The 16,089-nt window shown below is 44.2% G+C and overlaps 2 protein-coding genes across 4 annotated transcripts; both read right to left on the bottom strand.

The window, feature by feature from the left end:
- Positions 1 to 1,776: 1,776 nt before the first annotated feature.
- LOC100285144 (zinc finger C-x8-C-x5-C-x3-H type family protein) lies at positions 1,777 to 6,132 on the bottom strand. Its single transcript, NM_001158038.1, has 3 exons — positions 5,800 to 6,132; positions 4,011 to 4,121; positions 1,777 to 3,817 (listed from the first exon to the last, which is right to left on the bottom strand). The coding sequence occupies exons 1-3, from the start codon at positions 5,908 to 5,910 to the stop codon at positions 2,000 to 2,002; spliced, it is 2,040 nt and encodes a 679-aa protein (NP_001151510.1). The 5' UTR covers positions 5,911 to 6,132; the 3' UTR covers positions 1,777 to 1,999.
- Positions 6,133 to 7,831: 1,699 nt separating this feature from the next.
- Positions 7,832 to 10,431, bottom strand: LOC103642186 (uncharacterized). Of its 3 annotated transcripts, none has more exons than XR_560702.4 (4): positions 10,087 to 10,431; positions 9,885 to 10,006; positions 8,295 to 8,397; positions 7,832 to 8,040 (listed from the first exon to the last, which is right to left on the bottom strand). XR_560702.4 is itself a non-coding variant. In NM_001301498.2 (4 exons), the coding sequence occupies exons 1-3, from the start codon at positions 10,233 to 10,235 to the stop codon at positions 8,378 to 8,380; spliced, it is 291 nt and encodes a 96-aa protein (NP_001288427.1). In that variant the 5' UTR covers positions 10,236 to 10,347; the 3' UTR covers positions 7,832 to 8,040; positions 8,350 to 8,377. The 3 variants fall into 3 exon arrangements, 2 of the variants coding, with proteins under 2 accessions (NP_001288427.1, NP_001402790.1); NM_001301498.2 differs by having other exon boundaries at positions 8,350 to 8,397; positions 10,087 to 10,347; NM_001415861.1 differs by lacking the exon at positions 8,295 to 8,397 and having other exon boundaries at positions 10,087 to 10,347.
- Between the last annotated feature and the right edge of the window lie 5,658 nt (positions 10,432 to 16,089).

A 16,089-nucleotide genomic window follows, 5' to 3' on the forward strand; every position in this document is an offset into this window, starting at 1 on the left:
GATCGAGGCCACCACTCCCAAACCAACCGGCCGGTTGCTACTTCTCTTTGCACGGTCACTACTGTTGATATGCACACATGAGGGATACAGGGTACTGCCACTAGCAGCGGGCGAGGACCCGTGACGTGTTTGGATACAAACTTTGCTCAACTTCAAAAAGGATTTTATTTGAGGAAGAGGTGCTGTGTTCAAAACTTTCTTTAAAAAAAATCATGTATTTCTCTCTCTAGTTGACTGTGAGAGTGAGACATGCATGATCCGTCTGGACCATATGCGTGCACCATGCAAAATGCATCCCCATCCATCGTGCCGCCCTATCTATAGCTTGCCGTCCCTGTTGCTCTCAGGCGGCTAGCAGCACGTAGCATGGTCCATCTGAATAATAATATCTCATGCATCACTGTCAGCTAGCACGTGTATCAGAGTGAGTAGTATCTTCACAGTCACAGCGATAGATAGCTAGCCAAAGAGCCAGGATGTGCATGCATGTTCCAGCCAGCTAGGAGTACTCCGACGACCCATGCATTTCTATTCTATACAACGATATATAGGCGATAGCAAATAGGCCATTGGCGTCTAGCAACTTGCCACATGATTGGCCTGCGTGAATTTAAAGGACAGAGCACAACAGCAGGATGCACATGCACGGCGGCCGAACCAGACTAGAGGAGAGGCAGAGGCGTTGCGTTGCGTTGCGTCGCATTGCGCATTCGCACGCCAGTTGCTGAGTGGTTATCAATCATGGCTTAGTAGCTACTACCTAGCCTAGTAGCTAGTAAGTGCCGTATGATGACATTGGCGTGACCGGAAAGCGGCCGGCGTCTTCTTGTGTTTTTGGTGACCCTTTTTCCGGTTTTCCCATCGGGGTCCTACGTGCCCAGCTGCTTTACCTGCCGTCGACCTAAACCAATACTAACCGCCTCGCACTCAGGAGTCAGGACTGACAACGTAGCGTGGCGGCCATGAACTGGTCTTTATACGAGATCTAAATTTTACGCTATAAGATTTAAGGATATGATCATGTTCTATTTTTATTTATTTTTAAACTAAAATTTATTTATTACCCTACCATTTTGAGGATAAATATTTAGATCGTGATCCATTATCATCTCTAATATGGTCAGGGACAAGCCTTTTGGATCGATTCCATCGAATTAAGGGTGTGTTTAGTTGGACGTACAAGGAGAGATTCCAGAGGACAACAACATTTTCTACAGTGATAGACGAAGAGACCCTTGAGCGGTACACTGTCAGTCTAATAAACAAGTTTTCTACACAAACTTCATTTGTCCAACTCATCTCACATACATACATACATAATAACTAACCCTAACCAACGGAACGCTTCCACGCCAAAAGAAAAAAAAAAGAAAACATGCATACCGTCTTGTTTTCTCTTCATTTTTCTGAGAATATTTTCATTGGTAACTGAACGATGAATTTACAGTGTTCAGTGCAATAATTTCACTCGTCAGCAATCAATATTGTAATTTTGTTTTCGGTCGTCAGCAACCCAGATCACGTTGCACTGGGGAGGCATCTCTTGAGCTCCTGTTGCATTCACCTGTATCCAACTCCAGCACACGATTTCATTTTCAACAAGTACCATAAACACATATATATCACTTCGATTTTGCAGCAAACCCACACGACTAGGCAACAACAACCATGGTATCTCAAAGCATAAGGCCAAAATACATGCATACAGAACCCATGCATCGTACACAGATTATAAGCAAAACGCCCCCCCCCCCATTGTGGAGTTGATTATATTTCGTTCCGGGCACAAATTGATTAAGGAATATATCCTGCTGTTAGTACGGAAACTAATATAACAAAGTCCAAGGAGAGGTCAGATGTGCTGAACATCACACAGCAGTTTACATGTAAACCTCAAATCGATTATGATCGGCATTTCAGCTTTGCCTCAAGCAACAGAACCGATGGCAAAAACTAGAGCTCGTTGCCTCAAGCAACAGAACCAATGACACCGCGGCGTCTAAGGCAATAAAACCCCTACTTTCCGAGCAAAGTCATCATTATCATCGAAATCCTCGTCGTCTTGGTACACATTTTCATCTTCAGATTTGTAGTCATGGCCTTCAAATGTCTCGTAGTCGTCGGACTCGCCCTCTCTCTGGTCATAGTCATCTGCCTCTTGTTTTCCTTCTGCATCCACTTCAGCAGCATACCCAGCCTCAAACTTATCACCATGATCCGAAGACTGCCTGTGTGCATCCACAAGGATATGATCTTGCTCTTTATACTCTTCGTCACCTGAACCACTCTTGCAATCTGCAAACCTGGTAACGTTGTCACAGCTTTTCTTCTCAGTTTCATCCAGAGAACCTGTCTGCGTGACTGCAACCTCAGCAAATTTCTCATAGTTATTGCCCTGTGCTGCCTCCCTTTTTCTCTGTAAGATGACACTAAGGGGTTTTGGGCCCTCAAAATCAAGAGATGCTTCGGATTCCACAAGACCATTTGCCTTCCTTGGCTCTCCCAAGTTTCTGCGAGCAGCAAAATGAGTTGAACCCACTGCATCTCTTCTAGCAGAGAGGCCATCTGCATGCCTGACAGTAGAGACAAGCTCGCTTAACTTCCTGTGGCCCCTTTCTTGATTATGTCCAGCCTCTTGATGCCTACCACCATGGAAATCCATACGCCTCATTGGAGAAAACATATCCCTGAATCTTCTCCTGTCTCGCTCATCCTCGAAGCGAGTATCAACTCTATCAGGTGATCTTCGAGGAAGCTTTATTCTGGCCTGCAGACGGGAACTTAGATTGCTTCCTCGTGGGCCCTGATAGCGATCTCTGTACGTGTGGTGACCACCATGTGCCCTTTCTCTGTAGGGTTCATCCCTCCCATGTCGGTCCCCATTAGCCCGTTCTGGGCTAATGGTTGTTGAGGGCCCATTTATTCTTCTCCTGCGGAGCTGATGGCGTAGATCTGATCCATCTATCTCGCCACGATCAAGCTCTCTGTGAAGAAACCTTCCATCTGGATGGTAATGTCTGTCTAGGTTCCTCTCAGATGAAGATCTACGGCGTTTCCTCTCATAGCCATCATACTGTCCAATCCGTCCATTCACACCCATTCCATCGTTGAACTGCTCACTTTCATGATGGGCCCGAGCATCAAAATCAGATGTAACATACTCGTAATCTTCTACCGGGTACATATCCCTTGCAAAATCTTCAGCAACATCTACATCATTGTCTACAAGAACATCAAAACCAGGAGAGGACTCCCCCAAAATATCATCAGCCTCCCTACTATCCTGTGGCAGGTAATCAGTAGGAGACACTTCAAAATTTTGGTTCCAGTCTTTGACAGGATCGATCTCCACAGGAACCTGGTTCTGATAGTGCATAGGATGATCCTCAGTTGTGGAACTTTTCTTTGCTGCAAGCGTATTACTGGGTGCCTGCTCGAAGTTGGTCCCAGGCTTCAATGCATTGGAAGCTACATCAGCGGGAGTTGCACCCACACCACTCTTGGAAACATGAATCGAAGTCCTGTTTTCAGTCATTCGGGCCTCTTGCTGCGTTGAATTATTTGGAGCTACAGCCTCTTCGTTATTTTGAGCCTGGGACGGTTCCAAAGGAAAGGAAGAAACCTTCGCCGCTTGCTCTGCAAGATCATTACTAGCTGTTTGTGGTCCATGATAGAAAGGGCATCTATCACCCTTCAAGCAGTTCCCTTTCTGGAAGTAATAGCATGGGACCATCTGCTTGCCCAAGTTATAGGCACCGTAGTGCGCAGAAACTGGAGGTAGTCCAGAAGTTGGGGCACCAAAGAGACCATCAATTGGCTGGAGAAGACAAAGGAAGCAAAAACAAAGTTGAGAAAATAATGCTAACAGATAACATGGGCAACTAGTTATAAATCTGATACTACCTCTGTTCTCGAATATTTATCGTCCGCTAGTTCATTTTTGAACTAAACCGTGACAAATAAAAAAGAACGGAGAGAGTAGTAAATAGAGGAAACGAAAATAGACATACCGGATGGCGAAATGCACACTTGGGATTCAAACAACTGCCATTCAACCAGTACCAACAGTCCCTAGGGTTCATCCTAGCACCCTCACTGTGACGAAAATCGCATTCATTACCCTAATGGAAGAAATGGAAAGAAATATTAGTTTCAGATTTGGTTGGAACGTCAAAATAAACAATAGCAGGTAAATCTGCATGATAACATTATGTAGTCTAATCAAGGCCAAACCATGAATACAATGCGACATGTTGAATGGGCTAACAATGTGAACCAATAAGCAAAGGACAGCCAAGCATGAAGGTCTACTGACATATCATGTTTTTGCATTGATAAGGAGCAAATGTCTATTTGCCTTTTTCACATATACAGAGAGTGTATACAATAAGCTAGATTATTGTACTATACAAGTTTAGCCAGATTATGATAGCAAACTGCTCAATAAACGCTAGTGAAATCACCAGCATGTACAAATCCAGCAAAAGCCAGTGAGGCTCTAGGCACCACAAAAAATTCTGTGACGGACTCCTCCAACATCTAAAAGATTGAATCACTAAATTAAGGGAGATGTACTGAGGACAAAATCTGATGGTAGTGGGTATCATTACATCCTCTGAGGTTTCAATGCATAGTAACAGTAAGCTCACGACGCAATTGGGCAGAATGCATTAAACTGGCCCTGGGTAGTATCACAGACATGAAAAAATGCACACGCTTGGACCCAGGGGTTACCAATTTATCATATTTCCCAACGCTGCTCAAATGGTGATTCCACATATCGCCCGCACCCCTAAACAACATCTCTATACTATGAAACCTGAACCAAAAGCAGGCTAATGGATAGGCCATGTTGCCTGTTAACCTAATAGCCGTTGGATCGAGCGCTCATACCATCTGGTTCGTCCATATGAGCCAGTTTGGGTCTCGCACCCGAATAAATGTTGGCTGAATCCATCACGAGCCTTCGCATTGTTATAAGTTTTCTGTAATTGAATACCTCTGGAAGTACTTGAACATGAATAAAAAAACGAGTTGATATATGTCACAATAGGTTCAGTTTAGTTATGTTTTTTCTTAATATCCACTTTTTGACATATAATAAATACTTGTACTAGCACTTTATTTCTGCCAACACATCTTCTCACATTATACACCTCAAATCTTGAAGAGGCTGTATGTTTGTTGTCGTCCCACAAGTATACAAATAAGATTGGGAGGTTATACAATTATGCAAAAGAGTGTCACTCATTGATACAAGAACCAGAAGGCCTCTGCTTGCAAGTCTTTGAGAGAGTGAGTCCCTAACTTGTTCCTCTTTTAACTAACTAGATGTTTAGGTGTAAGAAACTACCTGATTATAGCGCCCAGAGAAGTTGGAGAAGAACTCTATGCAAAGAACCTAGCCAACTTTATAGAAAAGCAACCCCAATTTCAGAAAGTGGTAACTGCAAATACTACGTTGTCTCACTGCATCACCTGCTAGGCTGCTATCAAGACATCGTCATCAAATACTTAGTCTGTACTCTTTACTGGCCATTTAAATTCAAATTTCGTTTAACAATTTCACCCCTCTCTGGCCTAAAAAACATAGTTCACGATGGTAGGCATTCCACAATCCACACAGGCGCGCTTGTTTTCTGGTGCGTCCAAAAGGAGAGCAGAATTTGATGTTTTTTTAACGCGAAATTCCCAGGTACCTAGCGAAGAAACCCTACGGAGACCCCAGCAATCGGAAGGCCGGAATCCTAAGAAACGCGTGCGGAGGTAGAAAAGAAGACAGGCGCACGGCGTAAGTACCTTCTTGCAGGTGAGCGGCGAGGCGAGGAAGTAGACGCAGTCGGTGCTGCGCCGGAGTGCCTCCTCCTCCGGCGTCAGCGGCTTCCCTGCGGCAGCCGCCGCCACCTCCATGGCCGTTCCGGAGATGGCGGGGAGCTGCGGGATCCGCGTCCCCTGCCCCCGCTTGCGCGGAGACCGCGGCGTGGGGGAGATAGGGCTCTCTCGGCGGCGGCGGGCGGGCGGGCGGAGGTTGGATCCGCGGGAGGAGGAGAAGAAGGAGGCTAGGCTAGGGTTGGCGAAGGCGACGGAGGGATGGGCTCGGCTCGTTTCGTCTCGTGTGGACTGGGTTGGATTGGAGCCGCCTCTGCCTGCTGGTATCTTTTATGACGGGAAGGGAGGGGACAGGCAACGAACCAAACCCAAACCAACGGCCTCTCTTTTTCTCTCTCTATACTTCTCTAGCCGCTATACACCGCTCCAATAGATTGTTTACCTCTCTTTGTGATTGAAGAATGCACGTTAACAGATCCATATATACCAGGATATGTAAATATCCTGGATGCGAATGTAAATATTTAAACCATTTTGTTTACACTAATCATCTTTTACCATTTTGTTTACATTTTTCAAATCGAATGTAAATATTTAAACCACTTCAATTTAGACTTGAAACTGCAAACCAGACCTAGACAATCCAACCGGATCCACTACAGTAACTTTCAAAGAAGTAGCCGTCAGCCTATCACTAACGTGTGGGACCAGCCAGCGCCTAGCCCCACACATCAGTGCTAGGAAGTTGCTGCATAGGAAAGCCCTAGATCAGGGTTAACCAAATCGTTTTCATAGGAAAAACCGCTACATAGCGGTAACGATTTATCTGCGATAAACCGCCAAAACCGATAAAATCGACCAGTTTGGCCAGTTCAAATTAAACCAAATTTAAAACAGTTTTCTAAGCGGTAAACCGCCAAAAACCGTTGGTAAACTAGTCACATGAACAGTTTTTTTGCATTTTACAGAGAAAAATGGAAAAAATGACTTGATTCATTTGTAATTTGTTCAATTCACGTTACCAGCGAACTTCGCAATACTTTTTTTATAATTCTCCAACTACATATAGGTCGCGCGTATTTAGCTCGAGTCATAGTGATAGTACTCAGTCATGTTGAAAGGATCGTGATATAGTCCCTCGTCCTACTCCCCTTGCATCATATGATTTAGCATCACCTCCCCATCAACATGCCTCTCATCGTCTCCATAATGACCTGTAATAGGGTCGGTTGTACTATCATCACTATATTCATCATCTTCTTCGATTTGATTGGTGAATTTAACTCTTTTTTTCTTTCCTTTCGAATGTACAAAGTCTTGTCTTCCGGTTGCCAAGGTGGGTGTCACCAACTGTTTCATCGGCCCGTTATTGCACTTCCTGTGTGTCTACTTGTTCGTGTACAAGTGATGTAAACAACGTGCTAGAAAGAGTGTCACTATTATGTCAGTCTTCGTCTAGAAGGTGCATTGAAACTAAATTAGCACTAAAAATGGACAAAAATAGCATCTAACACTAAATCATCTTCGTATATAGCATATAACATCTTTACATATAGTAAATAACAGTAAACAACGCTAATATGTCTAAACTGGCCACTAAATGACTAAACTGGAACTCAATCTTGGCATCAAATCCGATTTTCAGGCAAAAAAATAGCAGTTTAGCGATCCAAAATGACAGGTTACCTATCCAAAATAACGGGTTACTGACGGTTTTCGGTTTTTATGAAATTTTTCATTTTTTTCAATTTAGGGCGAATTTTGGAAAAAAAAACCGGTGGTTAAATAAAACTGCGGTAAACCGATCGATTTACCACCAAAACTGATCAGTTTTGTAAACCTTGCCCTAGATAATGGCAGGTAGGCTTTCACTTTTGTGACAGCACAGATGATTCCGCTGTTACATCCTCATGCATTGTTAATCCACGCATGGTGGATCACTCTCGCAAGCAAGGCACACAATTGATGCCATTTTCAAATGATGCTATAATGGAATTGCAAGTAGTTCAAACGAGGAGCGGCAGGTAATTCATAGATCCACATAAACAAAAGACAGTCGCACATCTGTGGATGATTCAAGTTACAGAATTCTAAGGCAAAATTGGTTTACAAGAACCACATTATTACAGTACAGCCCTTGTTTGTAATTCCTAAGATTCTTTTGTTTCTTCAGGTGCAGCTCGCCTCGCTGTCATAAAGGCAAAGCATATCCTATATCACCAAATATAAGAGCAAGTCAGGCCATGGAGACAAGGCATGCCATATGATGGCATTGTTTCAAATGGAGTAACTTTGCACAGCTGATAGAAAAAAAAAGTGTGTTTTAATGTAAATCAAGTCTTGTTTTCATTGTCATGATCATGATCAAACTGAAAATAAGAACCAATGCAAGTTACAAGGAACAAATTGGCATGCTCCGTTATGAAGCCATGGGCAAATGCATAGAGCAACGATCAAAGTAGTACATGTTACAAATATCTGCAACAAAAAAATGACTTCGTTTTAACTCAGTGTCCTCACTTCTCTTCTGCTCAGCTCCTAGCCATGGTCAGATGCGCTTGTTTAAACCTATAATAACCACAGTTAAAATATGGAAACTCCATCTTCTTTTGTCAAAGAAAAAGAACACATAACTTTTTCCTTCATTAGCTCGATCTAATCAATAAGCATGAATCATCTCATATTACCAAGCCATGCTAGCTGAAACTGATAGGCTCAGTATTTCATGGTTGAAAACAATGATACCACCTCAGAAAGCAGCAGGTATGATACAGATTGCTGAGAAACAAAAAGGAACATGGGGTGCTTTAAAACTACTATATTTTGCTGCAACCTAAACAATTTTTGTGTACGAATCTACGGAACAACCATCTTGGTATCTACATGTAAAATTGGTAGTTTACCTATTGTACAAAACAGAGAAATGCATTGAAAAGGTGATAAACAATAGCATCTCATGCATCAATGACAACAAATAATCTACTATTATGTATGGGACAATGTTTTAACCAGGCAGCACTTTTGCTCAGATTTTAGAGAACCACAATCTTATGGCAGACATGTAGACTGCAAGTCTATATAGCTAAAACCAGATCTTATTAATATTTTACGAATAAAGAAGGCCAATAATGGAATCGGTAGATCAATCAACAAGATTGCAATGACTAGTCCCAACGAGATTGTGTTCCTTCTGTTTGCAACTAGGATTCTGTCGTGGCACCATACACCCGGAAAAGCCAATCAAACTTTTCACATAAATAAAAAAAGACAACAAATATACATATACAGTAACGAGCTACTGTAAAATAAAACAATACAAAGCCTGAAACTAGTTTTGCTATAAACTGCTAGCATTTTAAGTCCTTCACACTAGTGTAACTCTGAAAGGCACGTTGAATGCATTCATTATTCATCACTGCATACATAAAGATCCCTGTTGATCACTTTTTTGTTATAATTGCAAAATAAAAAGGTTATACAAAATCTAAACTACTGATACAGTGGACAATTGGCATAGATGTAAAACTAGCTCGGTAGAACAACAATCGAGCACAATTGAACTAATTGATACTAAACCACAAATAGAAAGGAATATCAACATGCATTTCAGTATCACATAGCTTAAAAAGGAGTTTCATCAGGACAGGACGTTATTCATTCAGTATCAGCCATGAGCTTAGGGCTGGAAAGCACTACGATGCACGAGTTACTAAACTCACCGGTCACTCACATGACTCCTGTATCTAGGTTTCTCTGGTGTGTAAGACTGTAAGTAGAACAAACAAAATATCTGATGAGTACTGTGCAATGAGCTCAGTTCGTGAATTGCTTGATCTCTGAGAAATCGGTTAGAGAAATGATGTGGCCATGCTGGCAAAACGTTATGCTTAAATTAGCGATCTGACGGCGCTTGAGGCCTTCTCCTTCTCTTTCAACCTTATCCGAAACCCGAAAAACCTCAAAATGCACAATCACACGAAAGTGTTGGAGAGCAAGCACGGATACAAATATTTGACAGCAAGCCGTTGGTAACAACCCAGAACAAAAAGGGTTACCTTGTGAGAGCGAGCACCAGCAGGAGGAGTCGACGGCGATGCAGGACCTAAGCCGCGCGGCAGCCACCGCGCTGTGCAGCGGCATTAGCGTTTCCAGCCCCGCCGACGCCGCGGCCGCCGACCTGCACCGACACCAGAACGCCTAAGTGAGCGCACGCGCCGAATCCCATCCGGACCAGTAGCCAGGGAGCCGGCTCGCTACCTGCGGAGGATCCGGGCGGAGCGGGTAGCGGAAGGCGAGGCAAAGGAAGGTAGTGGCGCTCCGAGGACGCGGCCGGTAAGGGGCGCGGAGCGGACCGCCGACCTCAGGGCCACGACAGCGGCAGCAGCGGTGCGGGACAACGATGCCATTTCCCCTCTCGGCCTCTCCCCCTGCCTTGTCGGCTGTCGCGTCGGTGTCGGAGCAAAACCTCGTCGTGTTGGAGAGGGTAAAACCCTAGACACTACTAGGTTTGGGCCGAGCGACCTTCATCTGGAGGATTTTGAGATTTTGTATGGGCCGGAGCAGGAGAAAATTGGGTGGCCCGTGGATGGATTCACGAAAGCTGAGAACAGTTTTGCTCTGGTGTTCAGAATAGAAGGCTGGAAGACTGACCGCGGTGGCTTCTAAAAATCTTTTAGAAACACTCTAAAACCACAGCGATTATCACTAAAAACACTCTAAATTTAATGATAGATTCTCCTACCCCTAAGTCTAGAGTGTTTTCGGTTTTTCCTAAAAATTTTATAGTCTAAAGTACAAATTAAATACATAATTAATATGTACATACCGAGAGATGACAATGGACCCCGATCATCGATTCCCCGCAGGGAATTATTCCATTAGGGCATGTTCGTTTGTATGGTGATTAGAGGGATTGAGGGGATTAAATACTCTTATATTTAGGGCTCGTTTGGCAAAGCTCCAGCTCCTGCTTCTTTAGCTCAAGATCCTGATCCTCGTGAGGAGCTGATCCTTCTGATTCTCCTAGAGAATCAGAATCATTTTTAAAACCGTTTGGCAAGTAAACTGATTCTTGTCTACTGAGAGTTGGTGGTCTGTGGCGATTGTCTGTTTTACCCTTTGCAGTTCAACTTTGTTACAAACCAATAAGTATGATGCATATACAGAAAAAAAAATATGAAACAATAACATATAAAATATTCCCATCATAGTAGTGCATAAAATGGTCTCAAATGTTTAATCCATAAATTGGCTCGTTATGTTTTTGTCCAATATCAATTGCGGGTAATTTCGATCAAACTTTAAGGGGAGGTCCATATTTGGTTGGTTGAGGAGCTGTTTTAAGGGAGGGTGGAGCAGGTTTTTTTAGATCCCACCTTTCTTCACAAAAACGACTCTCAATCTTTCGGCTCCACACGAGAATCAGTTTAAAAAAATACCTGTTTGGCACGGCTCCTTCAGATCCTCGCTTAGAATCAGGAGCTGGAGCTGTGCCAAACGGGCCCTTAATTTTGAATAGAAGATGAATTTAATGTCCCTCAATCTACCCCTAACTGAACAAGTCTTTAGGATGGAGATGGAAAAGTTTTTTCCCTTCCAAGGATGTAAATGGAAAAAAAAATCCCCGACGCGTAAACAGGGACGAGGACGGGGAATTATTCCACAACCCTTGGGACCCGTTAAACATGCACACAACGATGTTTTCGTTCAATGGTTAAGGGTAAAATAAATAATTACCTTGTTAAGAGATCACTCGTTATACAAATATGTTCATTTTGATGTACACATAATAGTTTCTTAATCTAACAATGCCTATAAGTGGCGATGTTTTGAATTAATAACAAACGAAGTGTGTCCTAATTATAATTTAGGTTGGAATACGGATCCCTGTCAGGGTTTATCCCCGCGGGGAACGGTATGAGAAAGAAATGACACGCACGAGCATTTGTGGGGATCCCCATGGTGAATTTTTTCGTCGGGGGACGGAGAGATGGAGATATTCCCCCATGGGGAATCCCCCGTTGTCATCTCTATATGTACCATTCTAAACTATGACACACACATATATAATTTATGTATTAAAAGATCTAGGCTTTCAATAATTAGATAGAGTCATGATCTAACAGTGTGTCTCGGTCTAGCCATATCATCCGGTCATTTTCCACCAAAACGTCGTGGCCCATTTAAAACCCCATTAACCATACCCACACGCCTTTATCCTAACATTTTCATTGGTCCAGCAATCACAAACAGTCGTCGTCGTTTCTTCATCTCTCGTACCCATCTCCCTCACAGATGTGCAACCGCATTTGGGATGATGCGGGATGAAGTGTCACACCCGGATTTAAGGAGCAAATCCGGTCGCGAATTAAATATGTGTGGGAATCAAGTCTCACACATATGATGACTCATGGCACAGAAACAAATGTCACATCTTTACTATACAAGAGAGTTTTGTACAAAATAGTTAAATAATTACATTATACGAAGACAACGATCCAGCAACCATAGTTGACTGGGAGACGACGGCCTAGACCTCTCATGAACTCATAGCGACATTCATCATGCTCCTTATCTTGTAGTACTTGTGCTTGACTTGGGGATGTGAGTACAGAAGGTGTGAGCTCACATACGTTCATCGCTCAACAAGTTGTGGGGAATAATGTGCATGAGCTCACTTACGGTGGGGCTCATATGAAGTGTAAGGCTTACCAAAGAAGATGGTTAAAGCTGGACATTGCTTTGAAATGTCACACCCGGGTTTCGGGAGCACCAAGATCCGGATGCGGACTTAATCATCAGGTGTTCTAGGACCAAATCTTACACATATGATGACTCATAGTGCAGAAACGAATGTCACATCTTTACTATATAATCGGAGTTCTGTATAAAATAAATAAATAAATAAATACATCATATGAAGACAACAATCCAACAATCCAAAGTTGCCTGTGAGACGACGACCTAGACCTCTCACGATCGCATCGCAGCATCCTCCATGTGCCTCATCCCGTGGTACCTGTTCTTGAACTGTAGGGGTGTGAGACAGCAAGGGTGAGCTCACATACGTTCATCGCTCAACAAGTTGTGGTGAGTAATGTGCATGAACTCACCAAAGGTGGGAGCTCATGTAAAGTGTAAGGATTACCAAAGAGGATGGCTAAAGCTGAGCATTGCTTTTAAAGTTGGTCAAAATTTTATTAGCAGTTACTAAGTATAAGTAGATATCAACCCAAATAAGTAATAGATCAAAATTGATAACAACACCCGCAATGCAATGCATATGAAAAGTTAAGTTTAGTTCCATAAATTACTCATGTGAGTGTCCGAGCCGCTCATAACCGTGAGCACGACTGGTATACCAGCTTTACACTATGCAGAGGTTGCACATCTTTACTCACAAGTCATGTTACCCATCTGCCAAGGGGTCATGAATCCCATACACCTCTACCAAGCAAGCGAGCCAGGGTAACACTACGAGGCCTTTACAAAGTTCCACTAGCTTCAAAAAAACCCGCTACAGTTCTACGAAGCTCCAATGCAGGGATCCATCGCCTGACCACCATCGCAGCAAAATCAACCCAAGGACCTCCCTACACTGACCACTCCCCTACTGCCCTTGCCCCTTTCGGGTAAGGTAGTCATCCAGTAGCTTTCCTAATTAGTCAACCAAGGGCGTCCCATACCACCCTTGTGGTAGCACTGTTTTCCCGGGTGATTCTCCATGTTCCAATTAACAATATGATCTTTAATGAACAATAATTGAACAACAACATAATTGAACATGATCATAATGAAACATTAGTTTTCCAAAACAAGATAGAGCAATAGCAAATCTACCCAATAATTCATCTGTTTGCAAGGTGGGGAATAAAAATATCAGTATGGGCTCAACTAACAGTCGCATGCATAAACAAAGAATTGGAAGATGTCGTCACTAGAGGACGCCGTCGAGGCCACCAAATCTGAGGGTTGGTCATCGAAGGAAGCCGAAGCCAACCATGCCTCACGCGGCAGCCATCGCCGGAGACGACCATGCTTCGTGCGACCGCTAGAGCGACCTGTGTCTCCCGTGGCCACCGCCGAAGCCTATCGCGCCTCGTGCAATTTGAAAGGGAATTAGGCTTACACCTAGTTCCTAAATAATTTTGGTGGTTGAATTGCCCAACACAAACAATTGGACTAACTAGTTTGCTCTAGTGTATAAGTTATACATGTGTCAAAGGTTCACAACAAGCCAATTAAAAAGACCAAAGTTGGGTTCAAAATAGAGAGCTAAAGACATCCCGAAAGGCTCCCTGGTCTGGCGCACCGGACTGTCCGGTGGCGCACCGGACAGTGTCCGGTGCACCAGGGGACCTCGAGCAGAACTCCTCAGCCTCGGGAATTTTCAGAAGCCGGCACACTATAATTCACCGGACTGTCCGGTGCTCCAAGAGGACGCGGCTCTGGAACTTGGCAGCCTCGGGAATCCGTAGCGGCTGCTCCGCTATAATTCACCGGACATGTCCGGTGTACACCGAACTGTCCGGTGCGTCTGCGGAGCAACGGCTACTTCGCGCCAACGGTCACCTGCAGGCGCATTCAATGCGCGCCAGAAGCGCGCAGAAGGCAGGCACGCCCATACTAGCACACCGGACATTGAACAGTACATGTCCGGTGTGCACCGGACATCCAGGCGGGCCCAGAAGACAGAAGCTCCAACGGTCGGAATCCAACGGTATTGGTGACGTGGCTGGCGCACCGGACTGTCCGGTGCACCATTCGGCAGACAGCCCCACCAAACGGCTAGTTTGGTGGTTGGGGCTATAAATACCCCAACCACCCACCATTCATTTAATCCAAGTTTTCCAGCTTCCAACCACTATACAAGAGCTAGCATTCATTGCAAAGCACACTAAAAGAAATCAAATCCTCTCCCAACTCCACACAAAGCCTTAGTGACTAGTGAGAGTGATTTGTTGTGTTCATTTGAGCTCTTGCACTTGGATCGCTTCTTTTCCTTGACATTCTTTCTTGTGATCAAACTCTCACTTGTAATTGAGGCAAGAGACACCAAGTGTGTGGTGGTCCTTGCGGGAAGTTTTGATTCCCAAGTGATTTGAGAAGAGAAGCTCACTCGGTCCGAGGGACCGTTTGAGAGAGGGAAGGGTTGAAAGAGACCCGGCCTTTGTGGCCTCCTCAACGGGGAGTAGGTTTGTGAGAACCGAACCTCGGTAAAACAAATCCGCGTGTCTCACTTCATTATTTGCTTGCGATTTGTTTTGCACCCTCTCTCTCGGACTCTATTATATTTCTAACGCTAACCCGACTTGTAGTTGTGATTATTTTTGAGAATTTCAGTTTCGCCCTATTCACCCCCCCTCTAGGCGACTTTCAATTGGTATCAGAGCCCGGTGCTTCATTAGAGCCTAACCGCTCGAAGTGATGTCGGGAGATCACACCAAGAGGGAGATGGAGACCGGCGACAAGCCCACTACGAGCCACGAGAGCACTTCATCGGAAGAGTCTCGCACCAAGAGAAAGGAGAAGAAGAAGGACTCCTCCAAACGGAAGGAGAAAAGATCTTCCTCTTCTCACCACAAAGAGAAGAAGGAGAAATCTTCTTCCCACAAGTCGCATCGGAAAGGTGACAAGCACAAGAGGATGAGGAAAGTGGTCTACTACGAGACCGACACTTCATCAACATCGACCTCCGACTCCGATGCGCCGTCCGTAACTTCTAAGTGCCAAGAGCGTAAGAAGTTTAGTAAGATCCCCTTACACTACCCTCGTACATCTAAACATACTCCATTACTTTCCGTTCCATTAGGCAAACCGCCAACCTTTGATGGCGAAGATTATGCTAGGTGGAGTGATTTAATGAAATTTCATCTAACCTCACTCCACAAAAGCATATGGAATGTTGTTGAGTTTGGAGCACAGGTACCGTCCATAGGGGATGAAGACTATGATACGGACGAAGTGGCCCAAATCGAGCACTTCAACTCCCAAGCCACAACCATACTCCTCGCCTCTCTAAGCAAGGAGTAATACAACAAAGTGCAAGAATTGAAGAATGCAAAGGAGATTTGGGACCTACTCAAGACCGCGCACGAAGGTGATGAACTCACCAAGATCACCAAGCGGGAAACGATCGAGGGGGAGCTCGGTCGTTTTCGTCTTCGCCAAGGGGAAGAGCCACAAGATATGTACAACCGGCTCAAAACCTTAGTGAACCAAGTGCGCAACCTCGGGAGCAAGAAATGGGATGACCACGAG

The sequence above is a fragment of the Zea mays genome, chromosome 10 (genome assembly GCF_902167145.1).
Source record: "Zea mays cultivar B73 chromosome 10, Zm-B73-REFERENCE-NAM-5.0, whole genome shotgun sequence".
In the NCBI taxonomy this organism is placed as follows: Eukaryota; Viridiplantae; Streptophyta; class Magnoliopsida; order Poales; family Poaceae; genus Zea; species Zea mays.

Bases quoted from the DNA above. Each gene is read 5' to 3' on its own strand.
- LOC100285144 (NM_001158038.1), bottom strand. From the start codon at position 5,910: ATGGAGGTGGCGGCGGCTGCCGCAGGGAAGCCGCTGACGCCGGAGGAG. The intron at 4,122-5,799 runs GTACTTACGCCG...TTCTTCCATTAG, and splicing joins CGCCGCTCACCTGCAAGAAG to GGTAATGAATGCGATTTTCG. The intron at 3,818-4,010 runs GTATGTCTATTT...TGTCTTCTCCAG, and splicing joins AGTGTGCATTTCGCCATCCG to CCAATTGATGGTCTCTTTGG.
- LOC103642186 (NM_001415861.1), bottom strand. From the start codon at position 10,235: ATGGCATCGTTGTCCCGCACCGCTGCTGCCGCTGTCGTGGCCCTGAGG. The intron at 10,007-10,086 runs GTAGCGAGCCGG...GTGTCGGTGCAG, and splicing joins TCCGCCCGGATCCTCCGCAG to GTCGGCGGCCGCGGCGTCGG. The intron at 8,041-9,884 runs GTAACCCTTTTT...TTGGTGATATAG, and splicing joins CTGGTGCTCGCTCTCACAAG to GATATGCTTTGCCTTTATGA.